General features: G+C 45.5%; 1 protein-coding gene across 12 annotated transcripts in view; it reads right to left on the reverse strand.

The window, feature by feature from the left end:
- MARK2 (microtubule affinity regulating kinase 2) overlaps nucleotides 1-14,902 on the reverse strand; it is a 109,859-nt gene extending 94,957 nt beyond the window's left edge. For 2 of the 12 annotated variants that reach the window (XM_081842920.1, XM_081842910.1), the window contains exon 1: nucleotides 14,312-14,902. In XM_081842920.1, the coding sequence (XP_081699046.1) occupies nucleotides 14,312-14,368 (57 nt within the window). In that variant the 5' untranslated portion in view covers nucleotides 14,369-14,902. Of the gene's footprint in view, nucleotides 1-6,556; nucleotides 6,709-14,311 lie in introns of those variants that run through there. The other 10 variants (XM_081842922.1, XM_081842919.1, XM_081842923.1 and 7 more) reach the window with 6 other exon arrangements.
- Between the last annotated feature and the right edge of the window lie 3,572 nt (nucleotides 14,903-18,474).

Consider the following 18,474-nt stretch of genomic DNA (forward strand, 5'->3'; position numbering starts at 1 on the left):
AGCTCAAATGTCATCTCTGCCAAGGACTTACCATGTGGTCTTGGGCAAGCCACCCCTCACCTGCCGTGAAACTGCAGCATGGGGAATAATACTAACCTATCTTAAATAGTTACGATAAGGAATAAACAAAATAGCAAGTAAAGTGCTTTTGAACACTTAATAAGTTATACACATGCTCAGTATTACCTTGCCTATAATCCTGACATGAGAAGCAAAATGGTTAGCTATTTTAGGCGGGGGTGGGGGTCACAAAAATGTGGCAAACTGGAAAACTGGAAAACTTACCACATTTTTGTGATTTCTTTAGTTGGCCCTAATAAAGGTGCTGCCCAACAGTGGACTATGGAATCCTGACACTGAAGCTGACTTTAGGATTAAAATTATGAATTATGCCTCAATACAGGTATATATTTGTAGAATAAATTAGAACCCAAAAAATCATCAAACCAATGTAAAAAGTAAGGGTAAAGGTACCCCTGACCATTAGGTCCAGTCGCAGACAACACTGGGGTTGCGCGCTCATCTCGCTCTATAGGCCAAGGGGAGCCGGCGTTTGTCTGCAGACAGCTTCTGGGTCATGTGGCCAGCATGACTAAGCCGCTTCTGGAGAACCAGAGCAGCGCACAGAAATGCCGTTTACCTTCCCGCTGGAGCGGTACCTATTTATCTACTTGCACTTGACATGCTTTTGAACTGCTTGGCAGGCAGGAGCTGGGACCGAACAACAGGCGCTCACCCCGTTGCGGGGATTCGAACTGCCGACCTTCCAATTGGCAAGCCCTAGGCTCTGTGGTTTAGACCACAGCACCACCCGCATCCCTTTCCAAACCAATGTAACAGACGGTAATTACTTTTACATAAAATACAACAAACCAAGTGTCTGACAGATACAGTATGACCGCAACTTACATACGTTTAACTTGTGCAATTTCAGCCATGTGCATTTGAAGGCCAGCTGGTTGAAACTGCACAGATAGAGCTTTTAAGCTCTCTGGCTTACTTACTGGGCAAGGCCTGCTCAGTGCATGTGCTCCAGAAATATAAGGATGCATACACAGGGGTGGTTCGAGTATATGCACCAGAATGTAACACCCACGCAAGATGTGATCATACCGTATTGTAAATGTTCAACCCTCTCTGTATATAGATGAGGGCACTGGGGCTCAATGTAAATTGAATAAGAGATTTAAAAAACAAACTGCACTAGCCACTGTTCCAATCTGGAATAAGATTCTTTACTACAAGAATGCTGAATCAAATTAATGACCAACAATCACAACAACTGAACCAAAGAGAATCCAGTCTGAATTTATTTTCTGCCAAGGGTGACCTTAGGCAGATTACTATCTCAACTCCCCATTTGAAACAACACCTGACCTACCTTACAAAGCTGTTGCAAGTGGCTGAGTGGCCACAATTTTAAATATCCCACAGTGCACCAGAGCACACAAAATTGTATTGCTCTGGGGAACTGAAGGAAATTGGTGGCTGCTCAGTTCCAAAACAGGTGTCAGCACCTGTGAGCCCTAGGAACTGCCCAAGGCCAATACCAGCACTATTCAAAAAGATGCCATATAAATGATAATTATTATTCACTACAACCCAACCCAATGGCAATTCAACAAACACCATTCACCATTTTCCTTTCTTATTCTCAGTCTGAGAGAACACCTGGTGGCTTAAACGTACAGTAAATCAAAATTGAGGAGTAACAGCCCTCAAATCATTCACCTTACTGTCCACAGGTCAAAGTGGACCATTATGGGTGGGGAAACCTGCTGGATCCAATTCCCAATTCTTTAACTTAAATGAAAGTTGCTCTTGTTTTTCAAATACATAAGAAACTGCCTTGTGCTAAAGCTAGACCATTAGTATACCCAGTTCAGTACTGTCTACACTGACTGGCAGCAACTCTCCAAGGTTTCAGGCAGGAATTAATTCCCAGCCTTACTTGGAGATGCCAGGGAATGAATAATTCTACTACACACACACACACACACACACACACACACACACACACATATATATTTAAATTGGAAGCTGCCATGTAGGATCAACATGGGTTAAAAAACAAACAGTAATAATTTCTACAATCCTCTTGTGCAACGGCAAGCCTAATTATACCAGGTTGACTGCAATTTTGGCTACTGCATGAACACATAGACACTATGGCACAGGCCCCATCCCCAGCCACCTTACTTCTTAGGTGTGGCAGTTAGTAGTATTAAAGCAGAACCTATAACTTGGAGGCTTATCTCCAGGCAGTAACTAATTTCCACATTGCAAAGAAAATGAGCTTTAATATTCAGAAAATTGAAGTAGTCTTAAGACAGCAACAGAGCCTGCTGCAATCCATTGTACCTGAAGGCACGTGAATCCAAACACATGCCCTGGAAAAAAGTCAGCAGCTAGGGAAAACGAGTTTGCCGAACTGAAACTGTAACAGAACATTGTGTGCTCTGAGTAAACCTTATGACGGATAATATACAGAGGAGATTTCAGGATGGAAAGCCAGAGAAAGAGAGAGAGAACATTCAAGTCTCCCATTCAGGTAGTTTTAATTAAAAGTAGATTTATGCACAGAGGGAACTTTGACGCCGCTCTGCTCTCCTAACCCAGGTCCAGGATTGCTTAATGAGCATTTTTTTTCCTCTGTGCATTTTGCACATTTGATTTTTTTTTAAGGCACTATCGGAAGGATAGCATTCATTCTTTTAATACATCTCTATCTACAAGTATAACACTGATCATTCCAGGTCACAGGAAACACCCCCCCCCAAAAAAATTCCACATTTCCTGCAAACTGCCTCCTGATTTGCAATGCTAGCTACAGAGCTTCTAATGGCCCATATAAGCATAGCCACACTGCTCTGCCTGTGTGGTGAAGGTGGGGGGAGCAAAGTACTCACCAGCTTACTACATTGCTGGGGCCAAAAGTTGGGGTGTTTCTCCACACACTTAGAAATGGCAAATGGGATGTTCTTTTAAAAACAACCAAGTAATCTTGTCTCCTCCACCTCCTGAGAGCACCAGCTGGGAAGCCAATCAGACCAGAAGTTAGGAACATAATGAATCAGACCACCGCTCCTTCTAGCTTAGTATGGTCTGCACTTACTGACAGCCGCTCTTTTGGATTTCAGGCAGTGATCTGTCTCTCACCAGTGAGATGCGAGGACTGAACCTGGGACCTTCTGCATGGAATGCAGCCGCTCTACCACGGGGCTACAGTCCTTTCTCTTGACTGAACTGCTGAACCTTACTTCAGTACTAGAGATGGGACTGTGTTGGGGACAGCAGGCTAGCTAACAGAATGCGGGGCAGGCCAGATGGCATGCACAGCTCTGCCCACTAACATCTGAGTAGCAACCTCTGCATCTTCCAAGCCTGAGGCAGCTGCCTCACTCTGCCAGTGGTAGGGCTGGCCCTGTGGAATGGTATCAGACCCCTTCTTTGCAAGTGTTTACCCTCTCCTCCCCCAAACTAAATTACCTGAACACCTCTGCTGATAGAAACACTGGTCAGTGGAATACTGAGAGACCCAGTTGTACTTCTTTCCAAAACACACTGAGTAGCTCCAATACTACTGCAGACTACATGGCTCAAGACACACAGCTCAACCAAAGCTGAAAAACTGGTCCCAAGTGCCACGTTAGCTATGGCAGACAGAAAAGGCTTCTGTTCAGATCTTTGCCATTTAGACATTGTCCAGGAAATGCATAGATCATGGAGAAGCTGCTATTTTGGAATTTGCCAGAAGGCCCAGGCAGCTACAGTACAAGAGTCAGCATTAAAGATGACAGAGAGAGATTCACCAAAAAGATCCATGTAGTTCAGCATCCTGATTCCTACAGTGGCTGACCAGGTGCTTCCAGAAAGTTTTGTTTGAGATGTTTATTATACCTGTATGAAGTTAAAAAACTTGCTTAATGTTTATTTGCACTTAGCATCCATTTGTTGTTACGAATGAACTTAAGAAACAGAAAATTACACATAGAAAAATTACACACTGAAAAATAATAATCTGGAAACGCTTCCACCCCGTATCACTGCCAATGACCCTTGAATCTGTGGCTGAGGTGAGATTTGAACCTCATTTGTGACTTAAGCTCCTATGCCACACCAACAAAGCACATTTGGTTTGTAACCCTACAATTTTTTTAAAAAAAGTTACACCAGCAGGGGCAGATGCTAGGAATTTACAGCAACAAATAAATCTGATAAAAATGCAGCAAACTATTACACACCACAGATGCAAGAGATGAGATTCCTCCACCCGCGAATGAGATTTTAAGACTATGTGCGCTCTAGTCTAAGCAACTAAATTTGCAAAGCTGCATAGCATGTACCTTGGATACTGGGTAATAAAGGATAACAAAATGTACTGTTACAGCCCAAGCTTTCCACTCGGTATTAACTACAGTCTCTACTTGTTACAGAAAGTTCACCATCTATCAAGTGTAGCTTGCAAGACTGGCATACAGTATGTGTGTTTTTTTTAATCTCAATCTGTCCCGGAGCACCACAGAAAAAGAAAGAGAACACCAATCATTATCAGAACTGGCTTGACCAGTTTGGCAAGCGAGAAAACTTTGCCCTCCTCCTCCTCGTTCTTCACCCTCCCAATGGAAAGCAAAAGGTGGGTTAAGAACCCTCTTCTTACTCAGGCTGAATAAATGTGCTGCCAGGACACACATGATACCCAGTCACTGCATCTCACCCACCGCACTTGCACAAGGGTCCTCAAGAAGCAGGAATAAAAAGAGAAAGGTGGGAGGAAGGGACACAAAACAGCTGGCTGCAAAGTGATGCATAAGTCACCCCTATTGGTATTGGCCTCCACAGATTTCCAAAATGAATTGTCAGAGCAATTGGGGGGGGGGTGGAGACAGAAATAACAAACAGAAGGACAGAGAGATCCAACCACGAATGCCGAAACTCAAAAGCTGAGATGCTTCAAGAGAAATATCCTGCTGTGGTTATGTATATGGGAGCCTGTGCTCCTAGACGGCAAGTGCAAACTGTCTCCATGTAAATCCTCACTTTGCTGCCACTGAGTTCATGACCCCTTTCTCCCTTTTTGGCCTTGTCAGTCATTCAGACATTCAGTTTCTAGGCTGGGAACTTGGATTAGGCCTGTTCAACCAGCACAACCCTTAGCTAGGAAGCCTGGATCCAAACAAAAGCATTCCCTTTTCAACTGTTTTCTACATTCGCTTTGACCCCCATCAAAAAAGATGGGAGCCAAGAATGGTGGGGGTTCACTTCTTCAGCAACAAAGGGCTGTGTCGTCCCCCACATGCTGCCTCTTCCGTAAGTTATACCTTCCCCGTGTCCCTTGGAAACAGCCCTCATGCCACATTGACAAGCTCTCACCAGGGAAGGGATGGGGCCCAGACCAGCAGCACAGTGGGACGGATAGAACAACTGTGAGGGTCCAGCTGGAAAGGGGAGCAGAAGCTCTCTAGCCGTGCTGCTACGTTTCACCAGCCAGGAGATGGAGCCAGCCACACAAGGTAGCACACAGACCTGTTTATCGGAAATGTTTCGGACACATCAAAAGAAACAGGATAATTGAGTGGACCAGCTCTCCCCTGGGGACAGGATTTCCAATAAAAAGGGAGTTTTGTATGATTAGATTATATAATAACAGGGTTTAAGTTGTGTGTATACAAGCATTCAATCAAGGCAAGGCCAAAGGGTGGGGGAAATCTCCCCTCACTTTACTTTTAAAGGGGATACTTGAATACTTAAGATTTACCAAAGAAAGATCTGCAAAAAGCAACAGAAATGTATTATAATGTTAAAACCAGGGTGGAAAGGGGGACAGGGAGAAAAGAGCAGCACACTTCTCAGGAAACAAAAACAAAAAAAAAATCAAAATTTCAGTTACTCAGTTAAGAAGGTGCAGCTGCCACAGGTAACCTGAGTCATATGGGCTCTGCCCCCTCCGCTTTCAACTAGTTTAAGCTGAAACTACAGAGGAAAGAATAGGGTGAAGGGAGGAGGGGAGAGAACTACTTTGATTCAGTCATGCTTAAATGTTGACTGAATTTGGTTATTTTGCTAAATAGATGTTCTTGCTTTATAAACCAAGGTGGAGGATGTGCTTTCCTTTCTCTGGACCCACATTTGTTTAAAAAAACCCCCACTGATGAGACCAAAGCTAGAAGGGCTCAAAAGAAAAGGTACCAGGCACCAGATTCAAACCTTCTTTTTCTTTTCTTTCTTTTTTTTCCTTCCTCTGCCACCCCTAAGATAAAGGATGCTGGAGATATATTTAGTCCACTGTTATACTTGTCTCATTTCCATGCTAGCTGTCCTTTTCAGGCCCTGTTGCTAAGACACATGCATGCGCTTGCAGAGAAAGCAAGAAAGAGGAGAGCCCCAAAGACTCGAGTTAGAGGCTTCCCACCCCCTCCCCTCCGTAACACATAGGGAGGGTGACCACTCTCCCCTGGGAAAATAAGGAAAAGCACAATCAAGTGGAAGGCAGCTGTGGGAGCCAAAACTGAGGAGGCGGCACAACTGCTGACCCGCAGGGCCTGAGGAGACTCACCAGAGGAGGAGAGGACAGCAAAGCCAGTGGGTGAAGGCTCATTGAGAAGGAATTCAAGGCCTGCCAGGCCTCTCTCCTGCAGCTGGTGTTTTCAAGTAACCACCCCTACCTACCCTTGCTACCTTTCCCCTGTAATCTGTTAAGCACGTCACAAGGTGCGCTCACAGTCTTTGCAGAACCGGAACAGTTGCTGCACCCTGTCTTGCCCCACCCTGCAACTACCTTCTGGAAAAGCACAACTCCCCCCCTTTTCAAAACACACACACACAAAACAGTGGAGAGTAAGTAATGCTCAGTACACCAATGAGTTGCCCTCATTGCTATTTAACTTGCTTGGATTAGAGAGTTGCAAGAATCTTCCCAAGGATGATCCAAAACGGATTTTAATTCTATTAATCAATTGTTGTTATCAATGCATTATGCATACGCTACCTTTCTAAGTAACTTTCCAAGACAGAATACAAATCAAAACCATATTAATAAAATCAACATTTTAACAAGGGCCATGTAAAACTGCATGATGAAGAAGCCAGAAGAAATCATGAATTATTATAATTACTGAAAGGCCTTATGTTGAGGGTGGCTAACCTTTGGCCCTCCAGACACTGCTGGACTGAAGTTCCCATTATTCATGGCCATTAGCTGTGCTGGCGAAGGCTAACAGGGCCTGGAGCCACTCCCAGCAGATAACTGACTCTAAGGACATCTCTCAAAAGGTGTGGCTATGCTTTTGTTTTTAAAGATTTATTGCTTTATTGAACTGTATTGCAGCTTTGTTTAATATTGCATTGAATTCTTATTTACACTACACTTGATCTCAGCCAAAGGGCCAAGAAGCGATAATTCTTATTTATTATTACTTATTCGCTTCATACCTTACCCCTCCCCCCCAAAGAGCCCATATTGTAGATGCATTGTACTTTCTTGGTTTCACTACTACATATACTGTATTTATTATTATGTATTACAGTCATACCTCGGGTTAAAGTTGCTTCAGGTTGAGCGTTTTCGGGTTGCACTCCGCGGCGACCCGGAAATTACAGAACGCATTACTTGCAGGTTTCGCCACTCGCGTGTGCACTCAAAATGACGTCACACACATGCGCATAAGTGGCATATTGCGACCCGCGCATGCGCAGGTTGAGTTCGCTTCAGGATGCGAACAGGGCTCCGGAACGGATCCCGTTCGCATCCAGAGGTACCACTGTACTTACAGGCTGCCTTAAGAGGCACATAAGTATGGTAAACAAACAAACAACATCCAGAGCACTGGATGAGAGGGCGGGCATGTCACAGGTTTCCCCAATCTATAGCACTGTGATGAGGAATGTGCAGTTCAACCAAAGGCTTTGTGGAGGGTGATTCTGAGAAGGGATCTGAAATGATGGAAACAGAAAATATGAGGAAGAGAGGTAGCACCACACAGGTGATCCAGCAGAGTACATAAGTTATTATGAACAGCAGATGCCAAATCTGTCCCCATGTCTACCCTGGCAACACTATCACAGGACCTGATAATGTCATCCACGACAACAAGTGTTCATTCACCTGCTCATACAGTGGTGCCTCGCAAGACGAAATTAATCCATTCCGTGAGGCTCTTCATATAGCGGTTTTTTCGTCTTGCGAAGCAAGCCCATTGACAGCTTAGCGGATTAGCGCTATTAGCAGTTTAGCGGCTTTTAGCAGATCAGCTGATAAGCGGCTTAGGGCTTAGGAAAAGGGGGGGAAAAGGGAAAAAACCCCGCAGGAACTCGCAAGACATTTTCGTCTTGCGAAGCAAGCCCATAGGGAAATTCGTTTTGCGAAGCGCCTCCAAAACGGAAAACCCTTTCGTGTAGCAGGTTTTCGGTCTTGCGAGGCACCACTGTATTCCAATGTGATATATGGCATCATTTGTCAGGAATGCCCTTCTACATTCTATGTAGGACAAACAGACCAGTCTCTATCCAAAAGAATAATGGACACAAACCTGACATCAGAAAGGTCTATATTAGAAAGCTAGCAGGGGGAACATTTCACCCACCCAAAATATTCTCTTGTAGATGACCTTAAAGTAGCCATTCTGGAACATCACAAGTGAAATAGCAACACAGAAGTGCTGGATTTCAATACAGCAAGAGTTTTAATACCATCACCTGTGAATTAGCTCAAGACCAAGGATTTCAATGCAGTGTGTGTGTGTGTGTTAATTGGCATATCAATGCCAGGATGTCTTTATTATCAATAACTGTTTTGTGAATTACCGTAGTTAATTATGTCATTATCACTCTCTGCATTTTATTTCCCTCTGACCTCACTGTTTACAGCCAGCCAGCCACCAAACCATGTGAATAAACTGTATACACCTGTGTAACTCAGGATAACAATTCATGTATCATCAGATGTGTCCAAAAAAGCTTATGCTGCAATAAATGTGCTAAGTCTTTAAGTTGCCACAAGACTCTTTGTTATTTTTGCTGCACCAGACTAACATGGCCCCACCTCTGGGAAGATCAGGAAGTGTCACCTTAGGAAGTTACTTTCTAAGGAGAAGGGAGAAATTTACTAGGGTAGGAGTTTCAAAGGAAGAGCACCCAGTGTGCTAGCAAAGGAAACAGCATCTCTTGGACATTGGATGTTGCCTTGCACAGACTCCATCTAGCTCACTGTCTACTCTGATGGTGGCTCTCCAGGGTTTCTAGCAGGGGACATTTCCAGCCCTATGCAAAGGTGCCAGGGATCAAACCTGGAAACTTCTGCATGCAGAGCAGCAATACCATTGAACAATGGCCCTTCCCCAAAGAGGCAGCAGCAGTTATTTCCCAACCTTCTCATAAGGCCAAAAATATGTTAGAAAACAGAAAGAGCAAGCAACAGCATCACATAATAGGGCAGGGGATTCAAGGTGTCTCTAAATGGAAAGATGCAGAATAAGGAAGGGGCTCAGGATTACCCATCACCCTGGCAAAGACGGGACAGTGTGATGCATTATTATTACTACTAATACCACCATTAATAAGGAATGCGGGTGGCGCTGTGGGTTAAACCACAGAGCCTAGGACTTGCCGATCAGAAGGTGGGCAGTTTGAATCCCCGCGACGGGGTGAGCTCCCCTTCCTCGGTCCCAGTTCCTGCCAACCTAACAGTTCGAAAGCACGTCAAAGGGCAAGTAGATAAATAGGTACCGCTCCGGCGGGAAGGTAAACAGCGTTTCCGTGCGCTGATCTGGTTCGCCAGAAGCGGCTTAGTCATGCTGGCCACATGACCTGGAAGCTGTACGTCCGCTCCCTCGGCCAATAAAGCGAGATGAGCGCCGCAACCCCAAAGTCTGCCACAAATGGACCTAATGGTCAGGGGTCCCTTTACCTTTACCACCATTAATTACCCACCCTTCACCCTAAAGTCATAGTGTTCAACTTCCAAAGTGAGGTGCAGCCACTGCAAGCTGAAATGGAGAAGTTTATAAATTGCTGGAAATGAGTCAGTACACACACTGCACAACCCCAAACAGCAAACTCTCATTGGAATATAGGAATCTGCCTTTGCAAAGTCAGACCATTGGGTCCATCAAGCTCAGTACTGTCTACAATGGCAGGCAGCAGCTCTCCAGGGTTTCCAACATGAGGTTTTCTCATTCTGGAGATGATGGGGATTGAACCAGGAGCCTTCTGCATGCAAAGTAGGTGCTCTACAGCCCTTTCCCCATTCCACTACCCTCCACAACTCAATACTGTAATTTGGAGTACAATCCATCAGGATATTATCATAAACTCAAATAATTGTAGAGATGGAAAGTACACCCAAGGGTCATCTAGCCCAACCCCTGCAATTAAGGAATCACAGCTAAAGACAAGGTGGCACTGTTAAAAAAAATGAACTGTGCTCTTGTACTTGCATTCTCATTCACTTTAATGAGGAATGTGCAGGAGAAATTATCAGTGGATTGTGCCACCTAAATCTATCTCTGTCTGCCACTGAATCACCCCATTAATGGCACCCACAAGCTACTGCTCAACCATGCCTCCTCATAGGGCTGAACTACCAAGGGCAAGCCCACATCCGCACTAGACAATTAAAGTGGTAAAATAGTACTTTAAGAGCCATGGCTTCCCGCAAATGATCATGGGAACTGCAGATTGTTAAAGGTATGACAGGTGTTAGGGCACCCCTATTCCCCTCACAGAGCTACAATTCCACTGGGAAGAGGGTTTGGTTGTTAAACCACTTTAGGAATTGTGGCTCTGAGAGGGGAATAGAGGACTCCTAACAACTCTCAGCATACCTAACAAACTATACTTCCTGGGAATCCTTGGGAGAAGTCACGATTGTTAATGTGATTTCAAATGTATGGTGTGGATGTGGCCCAAGATACATGTATTGTATAACTACAGAGGAAATTTTTAACCATCAGCTACAGCTCACCTAATCCTTGATGCATTCCTCCACCCACCTGCCCCAGCCCAACCAAAGAAAGAATTGTCCCACCAACGCAATTAAGAGATTGCGGAAGCTGCAAAGAGCAGCCCACAAGAGCAAAAAGCTGTTGGAGAGAGAAATAGGCACGTAAGAGGGATGAATGAGACAAAAAGGGTGGGAAGCGGGTTTTTATCCTCTTCTTGGCTCTGAGGGAGTGCTGGTTCTGGGGGCAGTCAAGTGATGTAAGGAGGAAGGAGAGAGTACATATGATCACTCCTCATGTACAGTAGCAAAAAAATAAGCTATGGCAGGCAAGGAAAGGTTGTTGGAAGATTCAGGACAGATAAAAGAAAGAGGACATACGAAATAATGTACTTCCTTTGCACAGCACATAATCACACAGCACAGTTAAACTATGGAACTTGTACCAAGAGGAGGGTAGTGATGGCCACCACCTTAGAGGGTAAGGCTATCAATGTCAATGTTCTGTCCTCAGTGTCGGAAGCAGTATGCTTTGGAATACCAGTTGTTGAGAACTACAAGTGGGGGGAGTTGCTGTTGCACTCAGGTCCTGTTTGCGTGCTTCCCTTTAGGGCAGAGCTTTCTAAACTTTTCATGTTGGTGACACACTTTTTAGACATGCATCATTTTGCAACACAGTAATTCAGTTTTACTAGCAAACTAGAGGTTAAACTAACCCATTTCCAGCCCCAGGAGGAGCGCTGGGAGCGTTCGCACGACATACCTACATACTGTAGCCAACACACTAATATGTCATGACACATTTTGGAAAGCTCTGCTTTAGGGCATCTGCTTGGTCACTGTGAGAATAGGATGCAGCAGTAGATCGTCCTCTGGCCTGACCCAGCAATGCTCCTAGTTTGAAAGAAGGTAGCTTATAAAGCTGAAATATTCTATGTGCGTTCCACATGTAGAATAGCAGCTGAGAAGTCTCATGTCCAAACTGCACCTCACCACAAACTCAGTAGGTGGCCTTGGTGAAACCATACTTCTCTCAGTCTCCACCCTACACTTGAAACATAGGGACAATATTGCTCTACTTTAGATTACAAGGATTACCTGAACAACATGTATGGAGTGCTTTCAGCACTTGAACTGTGTCATCTACAAAATTGGCCACAGATAGATTAGGTAGGCACTCAGAAGTCACCCAAACAAGATGATGCCTCATCACTTGGAATCTCTAAGGGTTTGTCAGCTGGGGGGAACGCATGTTAAGGTGTTGCTTCAAACTCTTGGATGAAACCCCTTTTAAGGGCATGAAAATGGTATACCTTCATTGAGGAAATGCCCTTTGTCCAAAGCACCTGGGCAATTCACTCATGCTATCACACATACATCATGTTCAGAGATAACCCCCATGGTAGTGCACTCCAGAATGGGGACTGAACCTAAGTGACAGAGTGTTCCTGACATATACCTCTCAGAACCAGACTTGGCAATCTTATTGGTGGTTTAAGGTATCATTTGGGCAACATCAAACCTCAAACTCGGTTGAGGTAGTTGACCTATCTACATGTCTAGAAAATGTGCTATCCTCTACCTGCTTCACTGACAAGCTTCCTCAATCCAAAATAATAATCCAAAGAGAAGCATGAAGGCAAGAGTGGTACTTAAGGGGGATGGGGGAATGGGAGAAGAAGAGTGATGTCTCCACATGGTATTTCAACCTCCTGCAGCCTTCTAGATTGAGTTGGCTCCCCAGTGCATCCCACAACAGCACTCCCTGCCACAAAAGAGCAAAAAGGGGAAGACTACTCAATGACTCAATCTCTCAAAATAAAATGCAATATTACACACACACACACACACACACACATGCAATTCCTGACAATTCAACCTCATCCTCTTATCCATTGCTCAATTGTCTTCTTCAGTCCAGCAAGCAAACCAATACAGCTCCTCTCAGTACCAGCACTGTTCACTATTAAGTACCGTTCCCAAGTGTTCTTTCTGGATAAAAAGAGAAAAGATGCAAGAAAGATATTCTCTAACCACCTTTAGCTGCACCTTCCTGTGATTCATTCGTCCCAGTGGTGGCTGCTTGTTACCCAAACCATTCACCAAAGCAATACCTTTCACGATGTCCCAAACAAGTAACAGTCAGTAGTAACTCCACCCAAATAGCCGCTTCTTCCCCAGCTCCTGGTGTTTTTTTTAACCTACCCTCCTGGATGTTACCCTGCATGTTATTCACTTCTGCCACCACTCCAATTACCCCACACATCCACCTTTACAAGAAGAAGGTAAGCCTGAAGGTTTCCTTTCCCAGCCTCCTCCTAGCACTCAAGCCTTGTACAAAGTTTACAGGGCAGGGTTGCCATTCATTGAGTTGCTTTGTTAACCCTGCTCATGAAATCTAGAAAGGTAAGCTTCCCCCTGCATCCCCCACGTAAGAGATGAATCAGTGGTGGTGAGAGTTATGCCTGTTGAATTTCTCCACAACAACCTACTGTTGAAAAGCAGCACAGGAGCAGAGTCACTTTTTAAAAAGGGGAAAAAAGCAGTAACAATATTCCTTCATGGGAAGCTGCTCCACGAAGAATGCTCCCCTTTAAACATTACAGTACATGGAATGGAAAATCAAGTCAGATGCAGCTCCTCCCCCACCCCCAAATCTTTGGAGCACAGAGGAGGTCAGGGTTGCCCCTTCTTTTCTATACCTTTTCAATCTTCCCCTGCACCTGCCTATCAAACAGGAAAATAAAAACAAGAGAAGCACACTCCCTGGAATTGCACAAACAGCTGAACAACGCTTCACCTGCTATATTTCTGCATGCCTCAAAATGCTTTTATAGGTTTTTTAAAAGGCACAGGAACACAGGCAGTTAAAAAGGAAAGTGGCAGCCTTAAGCTATTCCCATCACAGTGCTCCAGAGACTTAGACTGAGGAGGGGGAATGGGTGGGAGGTGAAGAACATCTCATCTGGCTAGATTCTCCCTACCACGCAACTCTTAAAGGGACAGCACTTATCCAGCTTCCCATGCAGGATTGCCACCCGTGTGGTGCTGTTTTTAAAAATATCTGTCTGCTTTCTGACAACAGCCTGGTGGGGGAGGGGGAATACGTGGGAGGCTTCACATACCCACACAAACAGATGTACCACTACATTTCTGTGACATGGGAAAAGAAGAAGATTCCCTCTGCTAAATTTCCCACATGTGCTGGGCTAGCCGAACCAGGATCACTTTTCCTTTTTCCTTTCAAAGAAGAACCTAGACATGCCTCCCCATCCACATTAACCCCAACAGAAGGAATATATGTGGGATCAAGGAACCCCCAGGTTTCCCTGTTAGATCCCACCCCCTCCCCAAATGCACATCCAGCCCTTTTACCTGCTCCGTGTCTCTCTCATTGAGGGTGGGCAGGGGACTCCGACCACTGTTCGACATGGCTCCCTTGGGCAGGGCCTGAGGGGAGAGTCCCCCCACTGCTGCTCAGCTGCTTCCCCTTCTCCTTCGCCCTGACCCAGCTGGAAGGGGTCGGGGTCTTCCTCCTCCTCCGGCTCTTCCTCCTCCTCCTCCTCACGGCGAGGGGGGCGGCCAAGCCACCAGCATGGGGGAAATGGGGCTCAATGGGTGGTCGGAAGGCACCAGCACCGCCTATACATAGGTGGGTCCCGCGCCCCGCCGGCTTTGAATGAGGGGTGCCCGGCTTGACAGTTCACGCGAGGCCGAGGATGAGGCACGGGGACAAGGCCGCACCGGTCGAAAAAACCCGAAGCGGGGAAACGCCGGGACCCAAAGCGAGCCTTTTTCTGGTCTGAGGCTTCCGAGCCCCGGCGCGCCTCCAGAACCGGGCCCGGACACCGTTTTCCCGTCACTGCCGGTGCCCGAGCTCCACTCGCCGCCCCTCAGCTTCACACAGCGGAGGCTCCCAACATGGCCGCCTCCGCCGGGCTTCGGGAAGTTCCGCCTGTTTTCCGGAAACACTCGAAAGCGGCCTCGACAACAACGGCGGCTTCGCACGCCTCGCTCTCGTCATCCGCTATCCTCCAGCGGTCTGGCGGAAAGTTCCGAACGCTAAGCCGATTCAACTTCCCACGGTGCACGGAAAAACACGAAGGCGCCGGTGGATAGTTGATTGGTTGGGCAAGGAAAGAAAGGCGGGGCTTCTTTGCGAAAAAGAGAGAGAGGGAGAGGGAGAGAGAGAGAGAGAGAGGGAGGGAGGAAAAGGAGAGGGCGTGGCTAAAGCTTTCTATTGCGTTGGGGTGGGAGAGAAAGTCACTGGGAGAGGGAGGGGGGAAGGTAGAGGCAACATCCGGAAACCTGTGGAGAGAGAGAGAGAAGTTCGGAAATGGACGTAAACAGCCGAATAGGCTCTGGTTGGCAATGTCCGGAAATGCCCGAATTGTCTCCTGTCTGGGCTCCACGGAAATATCCGAATTAATTTCTCCTCCATCCTCTGGTCTAAAAGTGACGAGGCCTGATGGGCAGAAAAATAAATATATATTGTGTGTGTCTGTGTCTCTCTATTTATTTCATAAAATTTATATACCGCTTGACTGTAAAAAACAACAACCAACAACCTCAAAGTGGTTTACAATAATTTGAAAATGAGTAAACGGAGAAACATACTGTATGCTTTAAAACATACAGAAATTAAAATACTAAAACAGATCAAAATTCATACCCTCCCCACGTTTCTCCGATGAAAATAGGGACGTCCTAAGGAAAAGCGGGGATCAAATAAGAAACCGGGACGGCTTCTGTAAACCTGGGATTGGACCTGGAAAATAGGGACAATTAGAGGGTCTGAAAATTGTCCCAGATTTCTAGGCATCTGGGGAGGCTCCTCTAAACAGGGATGTTTTTAGCAGGCGCCGCAAAGAGTACAGCGAAGTCGCCTGCTTTGATCTCTTTTTTTTTATATATATAATAATTTTTATTGGGTTTTTACATTTTATAACAACAAACACACACACAAAGACAAAAACACATAAATACAATTTCATACCCTAATTTTCTTTACCCACTTTCATTGACTTCCCCCACCCCCTCCTCTTACATCCCAGTTCCAATAATTAATTCAGCAAGTTCTTACCTAACCTCTTAAACATATTCATATTGCTTTTAAAAATTTAATTCTTTTTGTTTATCTATATTCAACTTATCCAATTCTCTTATAATCATTAATTTCTTTTTTTTTTTTAAGGTCGATCTAACTTCCCTTCCACAAATTTTTCCCTTTATTATATTAATTATAGGTCACATTGACCAAATAAACAAATCATAACATTTTATAGTTCTATTCTCTCTCCCCCCCCCCTGCCCCGGTTTCTGTCCCTTCCCAAACAAATGTCCAAAAAACGTCTGATTCTCTGTCAGTCCCTCTCTGCCAACTATATTGGTAGTCCTCTTTGTTGGTCCTAAGACCCCGAAGGAGTTCAGTCAGAGTCACATCATATTTTCTTTCATCCAAAATGTTTAAAAGTGGTTGCTGCGAAGGATCATCTACTTTTCCATACTCAAGAGGAAAGTCCCAATCATGTTGCTTTATTCTTTTTAGTTTTAATATTCCAAGTACTCCAGGGACTTCCCTCTTCTTCTTTCTCATCTTTTGCAGGTTTGTAATCCAAAGGTCTTCTTGCTCATACTCTAACAGTGTAGATTCCTGGTTGATATTTTCCACTTGTAGTATCTGCACTCCTTCTTTCTTCTCTGTCAATTCCAAAAGCATCTCTTCCTGCCCAGCTGCAGAGTTTTTGTCATACGTCTCCTTTGTGCATTCAGCAGAGTTGTTTGTTTCAGAATTCAAGGTCATAAATACTTTGCTCAGAGCCATACTCTGCTCTTGCAGGATTCCCACAAGAAAGAACATTTTTTCTATCTCCGCCAGTAATTTTCCCTCTGCAGCCATTGTAATGTCACTAATTCCCCCTAGGGGGCTTTCAGTTATTTATAAGTCCTTTTCCAATAATCTGTTACTTTGTTATTATCACTACTTTGTTTCCAATCGCCTCAGCTCAAATGTATCACCTTTAATTCAGAGAGTTGTTAAATAACAAAATTCTTTACTTTGTCCGCCCGTTTGACAGCTTCTTTGACAGCTGTCAAACTCCTTTCACTTCTTCCTCCGGCACCCAAACAGGACACTCCCGGGTTTTGGGGGGGATTACACACAAAGTTCCAAAGTTCCTCCCTTTCTCTCCAGCACGAAATCTTCTTCTATCAAATTTGTGAAAAACTTTTAAATCATCAAAACACTATTCATTCCGCCTTAATTCTCCGTTCCTTGCTTTAAATCGTCTATAAGTAGAGGGGGTGCGGACTTCCCTTTAACACATCCCCCGATCGTGCCGAATTCAAAGGATAAAAATTTTTTAAAGTCCAAATTCCACTACTCACGGGTCCTTTGTTATCCAGTCCAAATTTTGGGAAGAAAGTCAGCGCTCTCCGGCCATGGCTTGCGGCTTCGCTCCACTGAAGTAGCGGTCTACTCTCAGCACCACGCCACTCTCCGTACCCTCTCCGTAGCCTTTAAAAAGGCTCTTCATGGGTCGGGGAGGGCGCTTAAGGTGCCCACCGAGTCACCAAGTCCGCAGGCTTCCGCGCCTGCGGTTTCTGAGGGTCCCCGTGTCGCCGGCACGGCAAGACCCGTCTTCAGCGGAGCCGATTCCCTCCGGAGCTCGGAGGGAATCCGCCATTAGCCGTTCGCGCTAACCCGGAAGTCCCGCCTGCTTTGATCTCAATAGGCAAGGAGTTCCAACAGTAGGCTCTGCCACGCTAAACAACCAAGTTTTTACAAACACAGAATAGGTATTAAGTGGCACCTGTAAAGGTAAAGGGACCCCTGACCATTAGGTCCAGTCGTGACAGACTCTGGGGTTGCGGCGCTCATCTCGCTTTATTGGCCGAGGGAGCCGGCGTACAGCTTCCGGGTCATGTGGCCAGCATGACTAAGCCGCTTCTGGCGAACCAGAGCAGCGCACAGAAACGCCATTTACCTTCCCACCAGAGCGGTACCTATTTATCTACTTGCACTTCGTGCTTTCGAACTGCTAGGTTGGCAGGAGCAGGGACCGAGCAACAGGAGCTCACCCTATTGCGGGGGTTCGAATCGCCGACCTTCTGATCGGCAAGTCCTAGGCTCTGTGGTTTAACCCACAGCGCCACCCGTGTCCCAAGTGGCACCTGTAAGCAGCACCAAATATTTTAACTAATTAAGCAGACGTCTCAAATTGCTGCCTGTATGAAACCCTAAACCCTTGTCAGGCTGACAAATGCCAGAAGGGCCGCCCCGTTAGCCTCTTGGATAATGATGGCAAAATTTATTTGGGACTAAACCAAGACTATGGATCACTTTCCTGCTGCAAGGGCTAAATTGATGTTGCAAAGCTAAAGGCCCATATAAGTGACCTTGGGGTCAGTCACTACCTCGTAGCCTAACCTCACAAGGTTGTTGTGGGGATTAAATGAGGAGCAGGAGAACCATGTTGTAAAACTCTGAGCTCCTTGGTGGGGAGGGGGGGAGGCTGGATATAAATGCAATAAATAAA

This window comes from Podarcis erhardii (genome assembly GCF_964252035.2).
Source record: "Podarcis erhardii genome assembly, chromosome: 15".
In the NCBI taxonomy this organism is placed as follows: Eukaryota; Metazoa; Chordata; class Lepidosauria; order Squamata; family Lacertidae; genus Podarcis; species Podarcis erhardii.